This window comes from Nipponia nippon, unplaced genomic scaffold, assembly GCF_047370975.1.
Source record: "Nipponia nippon isolate SJK-2023a ecotype South Korea unplaced genomic scaffold, ASM4737097v1 scaffold_7, whole genome shotgun sequence".
NCBI lineage: Eukaryota > Metazoa > Chordata > Aves > Pelecaniformes > Threskiornithidae > Nipponia > Nipponia nippon.
Window position 1 is genome coordinate 31,881,377 of NW_028262391.1, and position 16,578 is coordinate 31,897,954.

The 16,578-nt window shown below is 53.4% G+C and overlaps 1 protein-coding gene across 5 annotated transcripts in view; it reads right to left on the minus strand.

Moving 5' to 3' along the window:
• Window positions 1-125: 125 nt before the first annotated feature.
• PLEKHG4 (pleckstrin homology and RhoGEF domain containing G4) overlaps window positions 126-16,578 on the minus strand; it is a 91,949-nt gene continuing 75,496 nt past the window's right edge. For 2 of the 5 annotated variants that reach the window (XM_087740170.1, XM_087740174.1), the window contains 9 exons: window positions 11,035-11,984; window positions 9,027-9,276; window positions 8,208-8,297; window positions 7,649-7,873; window positions 6,535-6,705; window positions 5,874-6,051; window positions 5,132-5,248; window positions 4,782-5,045; window positions 126-4,175 (listed from right to left, as the gene is read on the minus strand). In XM_087740170.1, coding sequence (XP_087596296.1) covers window positions 3,847-4,175; window positions 4,782-5,045; window positions 5,132-5,248; window positions 5,874-6,051; window positions 6,535-6,705; window positions 7,649-7,873; window positions 8,208-8,297; window positions 9,027-9,276; window positions 11,035-11,984 — 2,574 coding nt within the window. In that variant the 3' untranslated portion in view covers window positions 126-3,846. The remainder of the gene's footprint in view (window positions 4,176-4,781; window positions 5,046-5,131; window positions 5,249-5,873; window positions 6,052-6,534; window positions 6,706-7,648; window positions 7,874-8,207; window positions 8,298-9,026; window positions 9,277-11,034; window positions 11,985-16,578) is intronic. The other 3 variants (XM_087740172.1, XM_087740173.1, XM_087740171.1) reach the window with 3 other exon arrangements.

Sequence of the window (16,578 nt, forward strand, 5' to 3'; positions counted from 1 at the left end):
TTTCAAAACCTGTATTTTGAGAGAGTATGTAGATGCCCCAGGGAAAATCACTCTTCTCCATGCACGCCTGTTTCCTCTTCTACAGCCCCAGTTCCCATGCTGAAATCAAGATACAATGCAAACAATTCATATAAAGAAAATAACCTTTATTAGACAAATCAATCAAACCCTGAAAAAACAGTGTCAGGTAAACATTACTAAAGGTTTTTCCAGCAATGCAGAAACCTTTGAAACAGAGAAATTCAGGAAGTTTCATGTTCCTCTTGTTGCATTAGTAAATTCTCTCCCTCTTGTGCCATGAGCTATTGCTGTCTTGACAGCCCAAAAATCTTGCATTAACTTAGCGATTATTTTAAAATAGTAACTTCTAAAATCTTCCCTCTGCAACCGTTTTCCACACAATTTTGTACAAAGGTGTCAAACTGTGTTCTCTTTGCTGTCTAAAAAAAGAACAAGGTTTAAAAAACATCCAGCTTATTAAAAACAAACAAGTGTTTTATGTACAGTACAGGAACTTCCAGACTTGAAGGAGCACGGTCTCTACACTGAGGGTAACTCAGGTGGCTGAGGTTTAACATCTGAGACCACAGCACGGCACTGCCAAGGGCCAGGCAGCTCCCCCATCCCAGCAGCTACGGGGAGAAAACTGCAGTTAAATAAATTACTGCTCCATCTTCTTCCTCAGGCTAAACGTGACACCACTGCTCTCCCATCTGGGGGAGCCTGAGTTATAGCACTCCATAAACCAGGAGTAAACAGGAGCTTGGCAGCAAGTAACTACGGTTTCCAAAAATGCTAATTTTCATTTCCTCTAAGAGCAGGGAGAGTGTGTCACAGCCACGGAGTGAGCTTTGATGTTGCTCACGAACAGGCAGCCTTGGAGCACAGGGCACGTTTGTCCTCTGGTCACGTTGTGCTACTTCAAACAACGCACATTTAAGGTTCAGCATTATCATCAGCCCATTATGCTCAAAACCTGTGGGTCTCAGATGCCACCACCGCCCAAAGCTCCTCAGACAAGCCACCGGGGTGGGACTGAGGTACCCGGAGAGGGGCTGAGGCAGAGGCAGAGCAAGCAGCCACTCCCCCTCGCCCCAACGCCCGGGACAAGGAGTTTGACCTTTGCCATTCGCACCTTGCGCGACCAGGACCTAGCCCAGCGGGGTGAGAGAGACTTGCTGCTGGGACAGGGTCTTTGTGCCTTCAGACCTCCGCCAGACAGCTCCCTCGTCATCACGCCTAGCGACGTCCGCTGGCTGCTCTGACCTCCCTGCTCTGCCTCGGCCTTCCCACCGGCATCAGGGAAGTCTCCACATGCTGCCGCCTGGGATCCTACCCCTCTCCTGGGGAACACGCTCAGGTTTTACACGGTTCAGCTGGCAGTTGGTTAGAGCAGAAATTGCACAGGGAGACTGGAAGAGCTGACAGATGGTTAAGACAGAGATAAGCTCAGCACTGAGGCACTGGAAGAATCATCCGAAGAAACAATTCACTGTAACAATGAAATTGCTTTTATTAAAACAGAAGTGTTAAGCCAAGAAAATAAATTATTGCTATGATAGACATATTTAGAACATAAGGAAGGACGTTAAATCTTGAGCTCCAGGTCAATATAACCCTGAAACAGAAAGTTACACTACTTTTCTTAAATACCTCGGTTTCTCTTCACGCCCTTCCAAAAACTTTATAAAATGTGCAGCTTACAGAACAAATAGTAACAGAGTCACTTGTAACAAAAATCTGTACAGCTCATAGCTTTAAAAATAATACTTTTTTTTTTCTCCAAACTACTATGTTACTTATTACTCATAAATATAGGGCTAACAAGTTTTGAATGCCCAAGGTCCCATCCACACCAAAGCTATTACGTGTAGTTGACAGAAACCTTCTTGGGGCTTCCCCCCAGCCAGAGGTCAGATTTTGGACTGTTTGAAAGAGCCTGATTATGTATAAAAAAAATATATATATATATATATATATATATATATATATGTATCTTCATAGGTGAAGACTGTCTCCTTCTGCTGGTCAGAGGCCTGGGGTCTTCAGTGAGTTTGAAATGGCAAATCAAACCTGGAACACAGCACCGTGCAATGGGTTAGACTGGCTGCACGCCCGTGACACGGCAGGATCCCACAGGTCCCTCTGTCCCAGCCAGCACTGATTTTGCAAAATGCTTGAAAACCACTGTTTGTCAGAGCTGCACTTTGGTGGGGAAAGAATGTTTTACTGGAAGAGCCTCGCAGAAGCGCGGCTGCCTCTGCACCTCAGGACTCACCTAAAGGCTACGTGCTGCTATCCCAGCGGCAGTGGGCCAGCAAACCCCACTGCTTTTGTGGCCACTTCAAAGGTCCTGTCTGTGACCCCCCCCAGAAGGGGCTCTGGATCTTAAATCCTAACCTTGGCTGGTTCTGTTTAGCTGGTTATGAACTCCTGCACCTGCAGATCACAAGCCGTGGGCCTGCGTGCTTGTAACACCCCCACAGTGCCAAACGTACGAGCCACCTACCACCCTGTGCCGTGACCACTGAAGCCCTAAGCCTGCCTCTCTTGTGTTCACACCCTTCTGCTCCCTGTGAAAAGGGAGGCTCAGTCCTAAGGACAGAGAGGAAAAAGCTGAGCCAGAAGCAGGCTAGTTTGAGTGGGGCCTGACAAGATTTTCCAAGGGCTGCCACCCACACGTAGGAAGCCCTGTTTGGCTGCATGTCTTGCCAGGGTTCATCCCTCCTCAGATCAACAGCGATTTCCTCGCAGACAAGGCATGCTCCAGAAATCAGTAAGTACAGGAGCAACATCTAGCAGCTCCCTCAGGACATCTTGACCATAACCTAGCAGGTTCCTTTGCCTGGTGACGTGCAGTTTCCTTCTGAGGTTCAAAGGAAACCGTGGGATAAATCCAGCTTGGGGAGAATACCGTGGATTCCCCAAGGCAGTTTAGAGGGACTAACGAAGAGCAGGATTTCGGCAAACAGCCAAAGAAACAGATTAGTGGTTAGACAGCTGGGCAGCATTCAGAGGAAAGAAGTTCATCTGAACACTGATGACTAGGTGGTGCTCAAGCCTCTACTACCTGAAAATAATTTTGCATGTTTTGCTTCTGCTCCTTCAAACCCAGGAGGCATCAGACTGGCTGTTTAAGGCGATGGCTCTATGGGAGCCATCTCTGTGGGAACCGGTTTTCTCTAACCAGATGAATCAGAGCCTCAGAGACCAGTCAGGAATGTGTGTGAAAACTTCTCATCGAGAAGCAAAGGGTGAGGTTCTCCTGACTCAGAGCTACTGACAAACCTGACCAGCACTCAGAGCTGTTGGAAAATCCCCTTCAGGGGCTACTTACAACAACTCCACTTCCTTAGGCGGTATACGTGTGCAGAGGGGCTCACACTATTGTCGAGGGACTTATGGTGACCTGGCCTGCTTTCTGCAGAGGAGAGAAGCCAGCATTAGTACAGGGTTAGAGGACAACAGCATCAGGACACGATCTAGTGGGAAGGGAAGCAGCTGAGAACTCTCAGGAACACAAGAGGAGACACACTGACATCTTGGAGTGATAGGCTCCTGCTCCTCCATCTCATCGCTCCCCGAAAAAGGCCCAAACCTCCCAGGAAAGGAGCTAAGCAGGATCTGCAGCAGAGCTCCATCCATCCCAGGAGGTTACGTATGTACCCCAGCCCATGACAGCATTAAAGCTCCTGTGTGGGCAGCATCCCCTCCTGGTGTAGCCTCCAGCACTGCAGGTCCTCCCCAGTGCATCTCCTCAGGGATCTTGGCCACCACAGGGGACGCTCTGACAATAGAGGGGCTTTCACCTGCCCCAGAGGAGGCAAGTCTCTGCAAGAGGAAAGGTCACTTCCCCACAGTGACTCCTAGCCCAAAAGCAGCATCTTCAGTCCCCCCACAAGGGGCAGTGGCTTGAACCGGGGAGGCAGTTGCAGGAACAGGCAAAGTGAAGAGAGTATTTTGGCTGCTTGCACTTACTGCAGAAATGTACTGGCTGTTTGTGAACCTGGGTTTCTCCTCCATTGCAGAGCTATGTTGCGAGCCTAGGGGCATGTAGGGGGGTGAGCCCACGTCTTCACAGAAGCTTTCTTGTGGGACGCTGGAGACGCAGCCGCTGTCGGAGCCGCTGGAGCCGCTGCCTGACATGCAGTGCGATGACTCTGAGCTCTCTGTTGCTGGGGGAAGAGAGGAAGGTCACTCTGATGACTGTGAATTTGGCCTACGTGACCTGTGCCACATACACATGATAATGTATCTGTTTGCAGAGGCATTGGCCACTCAAGCCCACAGATAAGCCACGCTCCTGTCTGGGCCTCCTTAAAGCCATAGGCAACAAAATAACCCAAGGAAGCATAGCAAATGATGCTGGAGACTGGTATAGACTGGCCAGGGAAGTTCACACAGGGGAAGCCAAGGGGTCACTGGACCAGGCTGCCAAGAGCAAGGGACAGAGTGCCTCGTAGCAGAGGGGCAGGCAGGCAGAGACATGAGCACTGGTCTCCAAGGCCACAGCAGCCCCAGTATGCGGCATCAAGCCCTCCACTGGGATAGCTGCAGATCGGCGAGCTCTTCACTAATCCCTGCGTCTGAGCTAACTCCCCCCATGAAAGCTGAGACAGAGCTGGTGTGGAAGGGCAGGGCCCTCCTTGCCCCAGTCTGGCTGTGGGGCAGGGACCGCCATGACCCCAGTGAGCCTGGTCTGACCGCACAGCGCAGAGCAAGGTGTGGGGACAAGCCCGCACATCCCGGGGCGTGTTGCAGAGCAGCGGGCTCGTACGTACTCAGTGATGGCTGGCTGCTCGTCTCATGCTCCAGCTCATCTTCCTCGATGCAGGTGCCGATGTCAAAGGGGCGGCTGGGGGCCAGGACGCCTGGCAGCAGAGCCTGGTCCATGTACATGTGGAGGTTGAGGGGCCCCAGCAGGGAGGAGGAGGAAGGGCTGTATGCAGTGGGAGTGCTGCCAGCGGAGAGCTGCGCCTGTGTCCTCTTGTACGGGTTGGAATGGTCAAACAGAGACACCGCAATTGATGCTCTGGTCCTGGCGCCTGCCAAAAAACACACCAAAAAAGCCCTGAGCACCAGTTCTGTCTAGCTCACACGGAGCAAGGGGGCAGGCACAACTGGCACTCACCTCTGCCTTTCATGATGTAATCGATAGCACGGTCATTGATAGCTGCCTCGCTGGGTTTGATATCCAGGAACGGCTTGTTGCCCACGCCCATGGAGACCATCTCCTGCATACGGATTTCTGGAGGGGAAGAGACCCGCAGCCATATTGTGAGGTTGCTCCAACCTGCCCCACAGGTGCTAGGCAGCCCCAGGCCAGAGCACTCCTGGGCCAGGCTGCTTCTAAACTACTGAGATTACATCTGTTCTCTCCTTGCTCCCCAGTCCTGAGGAGTCTCCACAGACAAGCAATCATTCCCTGCTCTGGCCAAGCAGCTCAGTGCCATGCCACCTACAAGAGTCCTGCCAAGCGGGAAGCCTGTGGGGTGGAGAGGAGGGACTCAGCCAGACAGTTGCCACTCCAGTAGTGGCCTAGATCATGGGGAGAGCAGTGAGCCTTTCAGGAGCACAGCCCACACTCACAGGGCAGGGAACCCTGTGCTAGCATCTCCCGTTTCTCTCATGGAGTCCAGGTGGGTGTTTACTGTCACAGAGAGCTTGAACGGATCAAGTTCCCCTGCCCCTCATCCCCAGGAAGGGACACGCTCAGCCAAGCCCAGCACATGCTCCTGAGGCTGCATGCTGGCACACAGCTGCTCACTGCACAGAGCTGCCTCGTAACAGGCTCCAAACCTACTCAGGACAGCACGAGCTGAACAGGGCTCCCGCACCTTTTGCGGCACAGACGCCCTGGGAAGGAATCACACCTTTATTGCGGGCTGCCTGCTGCCACAGGATCTTGGCAATGTCACTGGTCCAGGCCTGCTTAGTCTCAGCTGAGCTGGCCTGGAGGATGTAGGTGTCACTGGACTTTCGCCTTCGGAACCAGATCTCAAAGCGCAGGCCGCTGTCTCCAGAGTTCTCCGTCAGACCGATGTCTGCAGTCTGCCAGAAAAAGGAAGAGCAAAGCATCAACTGGGGCTCCACCAAGAGCAGAAAAGGTAAATTCTGCCTGTACTCTGTGCCAGAGCTACCCCTAGCTTAGCAGACCCAATGAGAAGGAGCCTGAGGGTCCAGACAGGAGCAGGTACAATACGGACACAGCTGAGCAGAGACAGGCCAGGCAATTCCCAGTGCTTCATCCAGAGTCAGCACTACCTCCCTGCCACACACACACTGCCCTTCCCTCACATTCTGCATCCCTCAGAAGACCTTGGCCCCACATCTCACAGCACAGAGGGGGCCCAGGCATTAATGTGTGAAGTATTCCCTTCTGGCTTCACTGCATGGCTTGGAGAAGGCTTAGCAGTGGTGGGAGCAGCTCTTCTGCTGAACATACTCCTGCTCCCCGTTTCAGATCCATGTGTCCATGGTAAAACCAGCCAGGGACATCTCCTGCACAAGAGGGAGCTGCAGGGCTGCCCTTACCTTGAAGGAGCGCTTGTAGATATACACATCAAAGCCACCCTCGATCCTCTTGGGCTTGCTGAACAGGATCAGGTCCTCAAAGAGGAAGACGTGTCGCTGGCACTTCCTACGTCCCAGCCAGATGGTGAACTCATCCTGCCGCACCAGCTGCCCCTGCTCCTTCAGGTTCACCTGGACACAGGGAACATCCTGGTTAAGACCCCAGCAGGATCAGCTCTACACAACCACAGGCCTTGGACATGGAGAGCAGGGTGGCTGCCCATAGGGCTGTGGCCCAGGTGGTGAAGAAGTGGCAGCTACCTGTCATGGTAGGAGGACTCTTAAAGAGGTAGGGCTGCGTGGCACTGCTAGAAGCCACATGAGGCTGAAACAACTGGCGCAGAGCTCAGGGGAGAGCTGCACATCTCTCCTAGGCCTGGCACACAGATGACCCTCTGCTGTCACCTTGTGCAGATCTGTGACAAACCTCTGGGGTGACAACTGGAAGCAGCAGCCAGAGCATTATCTTAGGGGGAAGAAGAGAGCTGAAGAGGAAAGGAGTCCCGTCAAACTGCCAGGAGCACATCTGGGTCAGAAGGCCAGTCCCTCAGTGCTTCCTGTCCCAGATCCATCTTCCTCTACCCTGAGCCCTGTGGTTTCTCCTCCTCCAGTGCTGCACTTCGCATGCCTCTCCAAGTCCCACCTAGCTGATTTTGGCCTACCCCTGGCATCAGCATCAGTTTGAATTCCTTCTTGGAAACTGCCCGACCCTCTTATCACCAGCTCAAAAGAGGCAGAAGGGCCCAAGGCAGCCTGCAGGACGCCATCTGCAAGGGCTGCCAGGCTGCCTCACCTCACCAGTAAACACCTGGGAGCATGTTTGTGACAAGCAGCTCACCCAGCTCAAGTAACAGCATCCAGGCTGTCTGTCCTAGTGGATCAAGGAGACCTCCAAGCCCTGCTGTTCCCCTGCCCTGTACCTCAGTGGTCCTGCTATGCTGGACTGGCAGACGGCACCCTGATCACTGTGGGAATTTGAGGGGAGGCTCACCATACAATCCAAAGACCCCAAGTCTAGAGAAGGGGAAGAAGTGTGGCTCTGCCCCCCTGGACAGGGGAGGACACTGGAACGTACGTCACAGTCACGGATGGCATCCATGGCCAGCAGGTCATTTCCATGTCGGAGTTGAAACTTCACCATCTCCTCAGCCGCACGGAGGTAGCCCAGCTCCTGCTCTTGTGCCTCACTGCACTCCTTGATCAGGTCCTTCAGGAGCAGAGCGTATTTGCTCATCCGCTGGATGGGTTTCAGCAGGTAGGAGGCCAGGTCCATCTTATCCCCAAGCTGCACCTGCTTGAACTGAGAAACGCAGCAGAGAGTGAAGGCAGCGGCTTCCTGTGGAGAGCCCCATGCCCCCAGGCAGGCACTGACACCCACAGCTTTCCTGACTGGGGTACTCTGTTCACTCTGCAGGGAAACGCAAGGCCACAGGACCAATGCTGCTGTACTGGGCTCCTTTCCAAAGCACTTGCCCCATCTCTGCCCCTGTCCCCCCACATACACTTGTGCAGAGAGCTACACCAGGAAAGCAGAGGTAGTGCTGAGCATGCCTCAAGCAGGAAAGCTGGGCTTGTTTAAACAGATCAGTGACCCAAATACCAAGAGCAATCGTAATGTAGGCAGTGGAATTTACCTTAAAGAAGGTATTCCCGTGGCTGGCCAGCAGCGAGTCCGACTTTGGCTTGTTCTTGCTATACAATGCATACATCCCAAACTGGTCTTTCTGCAAAAAAGAGATCCCTGCGTGAGACCAACACACACCCAGGACACAGTGACAGCCATGCCCTGGGTTGGTTACTCTAGTACTTCTGCTTCTCCAAGGCTGCACCAGAGCCTCCTATGGCATCAGGAATGACTTTGCTTTAAGTTCATTAAGAGCCAGGGAATGTTCTTGTCTTCCTACTCCTACAGTAGCCATTACTTTTTAATCCATTGTCCTGTTGCCCCTTACATACCCCAACAGATACCATTTCCCTGGTAGCAGCAAACGTGCACAGGGCAGCTGAGCTTAAGACTGATGCCCCATGTTTCTCCCTAGCAGCTCTTTTTCAACAAGAGCAGCAGGTCTGTACCCCTCCACTCACTGAAGTCCTTCTGCACTGACACTACAGACAGAAGACAGGGTAAGGGATGGACCTGCAGAAACAGGTAGGTTTTAAGGAGCAGACATTTTGCTTCCCTGGCAGCGTCTCTTGGTAGCAAAGAACAACAAGCAAGGCAAAGGGCATCTGCTGCTGCCTGGGCTCAGCTTCACAGAGCCATCCCAGTCCAATCTAGCATTTGAGCTGGCAGGGGACAAACCAACCCAGCACAGGGTAGTCCTCCCACTCCCAAAGAGCCACAGCCCGCTAACACGCAGGTGAGCAGCCAAACATGCAGGCACTGCTGGGCATAGGAGCCAAGCACGTGTCCGGAGGAGCCCGACTCCAGGGGGAAGGTGCTGATGCCTTACGTGTCGGAGGAAGCAGTGGCTGACCCGCAGTGGGTGGTTGCAGCAGCTCTCAAGCTCTCGCAGGAAGTACTGGCTGTGGAAGTCGTAGAGTTTCTCCAGGTTCCCAAAAATGACACTGCGCTTCCCACGCAGGTCCTGGGGGAGGTCGAGGCGCTCCATCTCAGGGAAGTAGCTATCGATGATGTAGCAAAGCGACCTCACATATTCCCGCTCCGTGGTTACCATCTCATCAATGATGTGCCGCAGCTTGCTGCAATAGGAAGCACTCAGCCTTGAAGGGACCCAGACTGCAGCGGGGCAGCAGCAGTCTAAGAGTGCCTGCAAAACACTGGGCCATCCCTAGAGAAGCTCTCCCTAAGACCCAACACAGAGATGAGATGATTCCTTAGCCCCATCCAAGCTCAGATTCAGAACTACCTGAGATAGCTCTGATCCTGAGCACTGACAAAGCTCGTGGCTGATCCAAGGAACTCTGTCAACTTCTCTGTTCAGGAAAGGTGAGCCCCAGGTTGGCTGTGGTCCTGACCCAGCCTCAGCAGGACACACACCCCTGGGTCCGCCCAGCCCCTGCTCTGGACAACAGGCTGCTCCACAAACTGCTGTGCTCCTGAAACAACAGGGACAGCAGAAGTCACGATAACTTCTGTGAGGAGGAGTTGGACTGATGACTGGATGCTGTGAGATGCAATGTTAACCCTGGAAGAACAGGAGCTCTGGACCCAGGTGTTGTTGGCCCTGTCCCAGTAAAAACGAGAGTGGGAAACAAACCTCCTATCACTTCATCAGCAAACAACAGTTCCTAGCACGGGTAGCTCCGCATGTCTCTGAAAGGATCGTTCTCAGGTACTCAAGGTTTCCACTGCGAGGCAGTGCAGCACCAAACGTAACTACTCCAACACGTGCCTGCCTTCCCTGCCTCTCAGCGTTCCCCTAAGCCAACTCCTCTGGCTGTTCAGAAGACCAAAGAGAGCAGGACTGCTTCAGCACCCACGGACAGGAGGACTGCTGCACCACTCCCTTGAGAAGCAAAGCAGTTAGCCTCCTACCTCCTGGTGTTCATCCCCTGCCATAAACTTTCCTGACACATGCTAGGATATCAGAGGCCCCTTCCAGAAGATTTCACTGTCCCCAGCCATCCTATCCAGAGCAGAAACAGTGGAGGAGCTCTGTGGTCTCCCCACATCCAGCACTTGTTTTTCATCTCTGCCACCAGTTGTGGTTTTTTGTTGGTTTTTTTTGTTTTGTTTTTGTTTGGTTGGTTGGTTTTTTTGTTTGTTTGTTTGGGTTTTTTGTTGTTTGTTTGTTTGGGTTTTTTTTAATCATTTCCAGCAAGAGCAGCTGAAAGACCTGCCTGGTGACCCCCTTTCAAGAACAGCTCACATCCCTGGGCCCTCCATAGCTTAGGCATGTTGCAGTATGACAACAAAGTCGAGATCCTCAAGGACAGAGAAAGAAAAGAACAAAAGCCAGCTGTTGGTCACCCAAACAGAGCCCTCAGCCCCAAAGGGCAAATACAAACACGTGAAGCTGCTGTCACAGGGTACTGGAAGTGCCTCCCTACCGGTCTGGGTACAGCACCCCCCAAAAGCATGCAGGATGATGCACTATGCTTCTGCTCTCCTACTGCACCTGTACCACTGGTTTGCTAGGTCCCCAAACACTATGTTTCTGCAAACCCTCGTCCTCCAATGCCAGCAATGTTCAGAGACTCCCTTTCCTGCCTGGGAACTGCTCTTTCCCCTCTTAGGGAGGAACCATGCTGTGGGGGAAGAGCAACAGATCACATTTCCCTGCCTCCCCCCAGAAGCAGGTGCCAGGGTACACGGGGACATCCCTGTGGGCCCGCTCAGTGCCACACACGCGTGTGCAGGGAAGCTGGAGCTACATCTCCATCTACCTGCCCCATACCCATTGCCAAAGTAACTGTCACTGCAGAGCTCGTCACATCTTTGCTGGCTGCCTTTTCACCACCCTGAGGACCGAAGCACTGAATGTCACAGTCACTTACCTGCCCCAGCTCTTGGCTTCTGACACGGAGAGGCAGCCTCTCTGTCCCTCCAGCAGGCAGTCTGCAGCCCAGCTGTGAGTGGCGTGCTGCCGCAGCGCGAAAGTCCTGTCTACCAGCTCAGTGCTGCTCACCTCCAGCCCCTTAATAAAGACGCCAGTGTTGCCGTATCTGGCCGGCTCGCTCAGCGTCCTCTGGCAGCCTGACCACAAGCTCTCACCGCAGGGGAGGTCAAAGCTTTGGGCCTTCCGGAGCATCCTCCTGGGAGGTGGCTTCCCAGAGGCTGGAGTGGAGGTGCAGGATGGCTTCACCTCCAGGGTTTCTAATATGCTCTCCAGGTTTGGCTTTTCTTCAGGCAGCTTTGGAGACTTGGAGGCACCGCTGGCAAAAGAGACTCTGCTCGAGTGAGGACCAGGGCTGAGAGTAGCTTGGCAGGCAAATTCTTCCCCAGCACTGACATCACCAGGGCAGCTCAGGGAGGGTGAGGGAGCCTTCTCCTTAGTCCACCCCGAAGAGCGGTTGGGCCTGTTGCAGCAGTGGGATGTGCTGGAAGTCCTGTCCCAGTGGGACCCAGAGGTGGCCCCCTCAGAGTGCCTCCGGTGGGACAGACTGCCAGCTTCGCTGCCAGCCTGGGGCTGCTCCCCCACAGCTGGTTTGCGGTCTGACAGCAGAGACCTTCTTGTTCTCAAGGCTGCTTCGAGTTTCTTTTCAAAAACCAGCTTGGTCTCCTGGCATTTGGACCATGCAAATTTCCACTGCTTTAGTCCCTTGTCACTCTTCAGCTCACAGGCCAGCTCCTTCATCTCCTGGAACCGGGCATCGCTGATGTCCGGGTGCTGCCCCTTGTAACTCTCCAGGCACTTGATCACACCTGCACAGTGTTCAGCAGAGCTGCAGTCCTCCATGCTGATGCAAGCAAGGTGTCGCATCCCTTCCAAGGCCCACTCGTATGCCTGCAGAGAGAGAGAACAAAAGGCAACAGCCAGTCAGAGGGATTCAGGGAAGAATAACCCTAATTCGGTGCCTAAAGCGCAAGACAAGAGAAAGGATCAGTGTGTGGCCACCACAGTTCCTCGAGTGTGAGAGGAGGGGGGGCTGCTATTGTCAATGGGGCTTAACAATTCAGCAAAACAAACAGCTCCTTATGCAGAGGGCTTCAGCTGTGCTGGCTGCTCTGCCACAGCTCCACCTCCCCACCAGGTCCCTGTGACGCTGGGCACCCACGCTGCTGGGCACGTTTGTCCTCTCTGGGCAGGGGGGCCCAGGGGAAGCTGTTGCCAAGACTGCAGGAATTCATACCGAGCAGGGCCACGCTGAGGTGTAAAACCTGGAACTCACTCTCCTCCTTTGCCCAGCCATTCTCACCACTACCACACAGGATGAGGTCAAGGGGGCATCAGTAAGCTGCAGGGAATGGGACTGCTGCTCCCCATGCCATTTCCCCGTAGCTGACAGCACGCAGAGGCCTGGGGCTCGATCAGAGTGCGGCTCTGTGGATCACCCTGAGTGCTCTGACCCATCCTTGCAGCAAGCAGGAATCTGAGACGGTGCAAGCCCAGATGCAGCTTGTGCATTTTCCATGCCTGTTGGCACCCATGTGGTGTGCCGTGCCCTGCTTACCTGCCTGGCTCTGCTCGCTACTGCATTACATGTTTGTGCTGGTTAGTTAAATATCAAGCTCAGCAGTTTATTCCTAATGCTCCAGAAATGCTGGAAGCAGTTTCATGGGACTTAACTCTAGCAGTGGTGCATGTGCTGGCCTTGCTAAAACAGCTCTGCCACATCAGTCAAACAAGAGGAGCAGGACAAAATGTGTTCCAATGTGACAGACGCAAGGTAAGAGTGCCTTACCACCATCGCAGGAACGGGGCTAATGAAGCACTGTGCACTAAGACCTGCCCGTCATCGATACAAATGAGAGGAAAGACACATCTGAATTAGTCAGGCTCATAAGCCACTACTTTCTCTATAAAGCAGGGATAATGACGAGGTTTAACTAGGAGTCAATGAGATGTGATCAGCTGCCACAGGCCTGGCCAGGGAACTTTTACTGCTCATCAGCAAAAACACAGAGTTATTTGTTAAAATCAGATGCACAAGGCAGGGAAAACATCCAGGACAGGCCTGCCTGGCACCTTCCACCAACTGCCCAAGACCAGCGGATGTGCAGAAACACCACCATGAGCCAGACCATCTCTAGCACTTGACCTGTCAGGCCCTGCATACCTGCTGCATTTCTGCAGCGAAGCAACACTCATGCTTAGTGCCAGGAACAAAGTGACCAGCCTTAGACCATTTTCCACCTGCCGAACAGCCTTACTATGACAGCCTTCACTTGGAGAGCTTAAAGCACTTATTTTTATGCAGAATAGAGCCTTAGACACCAAGAAAATGCACCCAAGCTTTATGCAGACATGGAGCAGACACTTCATCCCAATCAGGGACGTGGTGGTCAAACAGATCAGGTGCCAGGCTCACTCTCTGTTGGTGACAGAGGTAGGCAGGGCAGGAGGTGCTTCATTCACGTGGTGCCTACCCCCTAGATGGGGACAGCAATGAGAGCCAAGCGCTGCTGTTCGTACAAGAGCTGAATGCCAGCACATGAGGCGTAGCCTGCAGACTGAGCGGAGTCACTCCAGGGACGGATGCCACAGGAGCTCCCACAGCCGTCCGCATTGCTCTTTTGAGCTGCAGCTGCACGGTGTGCGTGCAGCCAGCCCCATTACTCATGTGGAGCAAGGAGCTGCTTCAGAAACACCAGCAGCTGCTCGGGGAAAATGCTTCTCAAACAGCCCCATGCAACCACAGCACGGGACAATCAAAAGAGCAGCAGCCCCCTCTCCTCCCATCACCCTGCCTAGTACAGCAACAGGCCCCTGACCTGCTTCTCTCTTGATCCAGGCTTTGTGCTCTAGACTTGCCCACTCTTGGGGGCCAGGAGGAGCGTGCAGAGGCAGAGGACATGCCAGGTGACACCCTGGTGAGAGTCTGCATTTATCGGTGAGGCAGAGGGTCTTTTATTCCTTGGAGGCAGAAGCTCATCAAGGTGAGGTGAAGCGCTGAGTGCAGCAGAGCCCATCAGATCCGCACGGCAGTGACAGATGGCCTATTTTGCTGTGGTTTTTTGAGCTGCTCCCTCCAGCTGTACGCAAACCAACACCAGCCCCTTCCAGCTCTGCCCTGAGCAAGGGCTGGCCATCAGTGTGGGCTAAGGGCACATCTCACTGTCTCACCTCTCTGGTTGTGGAGGTCAATGGGTGATCATGACCAAAGACTGCATGCTGGCACTCTTTCACTCACTGATGGGAAAAGCTGAGCCCAAGAGGCACATGGGGCTCTGAAAGAGGGTGCTGAGAGCAATGTGCACGAGAGGCACAGCCCAGCAGGCCAGCCTAGCCTTTACAGCAGCCAGTCAGGAAGGCAGCTGCCCTGTGAAGGCCTCCTCTGAGACTGGGGACCTCACTCACAGATGGGAGAGAAACAAGAGAGGCTTCTTTTATTTCTAGGAAACTCCACAGATCTGCATGGGGCCACAGCGAGGAGGAATCAGGGCTGCAAACCACCCAGGGAGGCAGCCCCGCCACCTCTCATCTTCATATGGTATCTGTCTGTTCTTGGCGAGGACTCCAAGGGCTGCACAGAAATGACTCTAACTCTCAATGGCATGTCTTCCATCCCCAGTGCCTGTCGCAGGCCAGTGAATAGCTCAGCTTTGTTCCCTGCACAATGGGAACAGCCCTCCACACCCTGCAGCTTGCTTGGTAACATGCTAAGTGGCCACCAAGGCTTTCTCCAGTCACATCATCTGCTTCAACTGCCCCTTTTAGCACACGAAATGGCAGCCCTCTTCAGGGACCAAGTGTGCCCTGGCACCCATGAGGGAACATCCTCATGCAGGCAAGGGTATTGCTGTCATCTGTGTCCCAGTAAGGTTACAAGCCACGCTCAGCCAAGCCAGGATACTGCCCTCCAGCTGCGGGGCTTTTGGGGAGCAGGGAGCCCTACAGCTTCTCTGCAAGAGCTGCTTGTATATAAGAGGAGGCACATGTGTGCAGGGAAGCTGAATCTTCCCAACCATGTCTGGAACCAGGCACGAAGGAGCCTGTACCTCAGCTTTTGATCTTTACAGACAAGTTGTTACCGAAACTCTCAATTACAGGATTAAAGACAAATGTGCTTCCTGCATACACAGGGCTGACCTATCCAGTAGCTGCGTGAGGAGTCAGTAACAGGTTGGTCCTGCCAGGCTGCCCAGGGGAGGCAGGGGCTCTCAGGGACCTGCTGTGCCATAAGGAAGAGCCAGGGACTTGACTGGAGCATCGGTGCAACCCTCAAGCCCATCACCTGTGTTGGTCCCTGCTCATTTCACGATGGGCAAAGCTTGCAACGATTCGAGCACAGAAGCTCCTAGAGCCTGTTGTCTTTGGCACCACTGAAGTGCCACCTGCAAATACAGGCCAAGAGAACCTGCTTGGCCCTGGCTCAGGGCACATTGCTAGCGCTGCACAGAAAGCTTTCCAGGGGTCCCAGATCCTCACCTGAGCCACCACTCAGATATTACACCTCCCCAACCCAAACCTATCACAAACCCACCAGATTCCTCTCATACTCAAGGTCCAATGATCTCTAAGACACCTTCTGGATATCCAAGACAGAAGACAGACACTGCAGACATATGCCAGAAGGGGCAATTTCAAGGGGGCCTGCCTTTGTCCAAACCTTCTCTTTCATCTCTTCCTGTGGGAAGACAATGATTGTAACTGTATTTTTCTTGTCACATAGGAAACTGGCTGTCTGAATAGGCAGAGGTAGGTGGAGCAGGCAGATCACAAACCCTCCAACTTCCTGGAGAAGAACAATGCACCTAGGTGGGTGACTAACTCTGCTGCGAGAAGGTTTCCTTCTGAATCCAAAGTGACTGCATAGGGGAGCAGAGATAGGGGTGATGATAAGCCGAGACTGATCCTGATGGGAGCAACAGTACAGGCAGGGACGCAATACAGCTGTGGGTATGATGACTGAAGCACAGCAGCAAGACAGACCAAGTTCCCCATCCTTCTGCGGCGATGTCCCAGGACTGCAAGCCCCCCACTCCCTTGCTTTCTACAACACAGAGAGAGGGAAGCAGCAAAACAGCTGGGAACATTGCCAAGGACAGCAAAAAAGAAACCAACGTAATCAGACAAGCCCTGATCCAGCTTGCGTGCAGCTCCTGTATGCAAGCTGTGCTCCACTCTGCTGTTTGTTAGCAAGACACAACTAATCACATATCTTTGTGGCAAGAAAAAAACTGCACAACTCCCCATTTAACAAGACCTCCTTCTCACCACCACTATGTTCACTCTAAGTGTCCTTAACTTCAGCGGTGGGTTTGGAGAGCAAGATGAGGTTGGCTTGCAGCAAAGGAGACAGAACTGGTGCAGCCAGAAAGGGTCAAAGCATCACAGGTGCTGTTGGGAAGTAAACCGAGCCAAGCACTTCCCAACAGCTATACATGGTGCCACGTAGGCACTGACTCCCGCAGCTGCCCTGCTCTGTCGGCAGCCC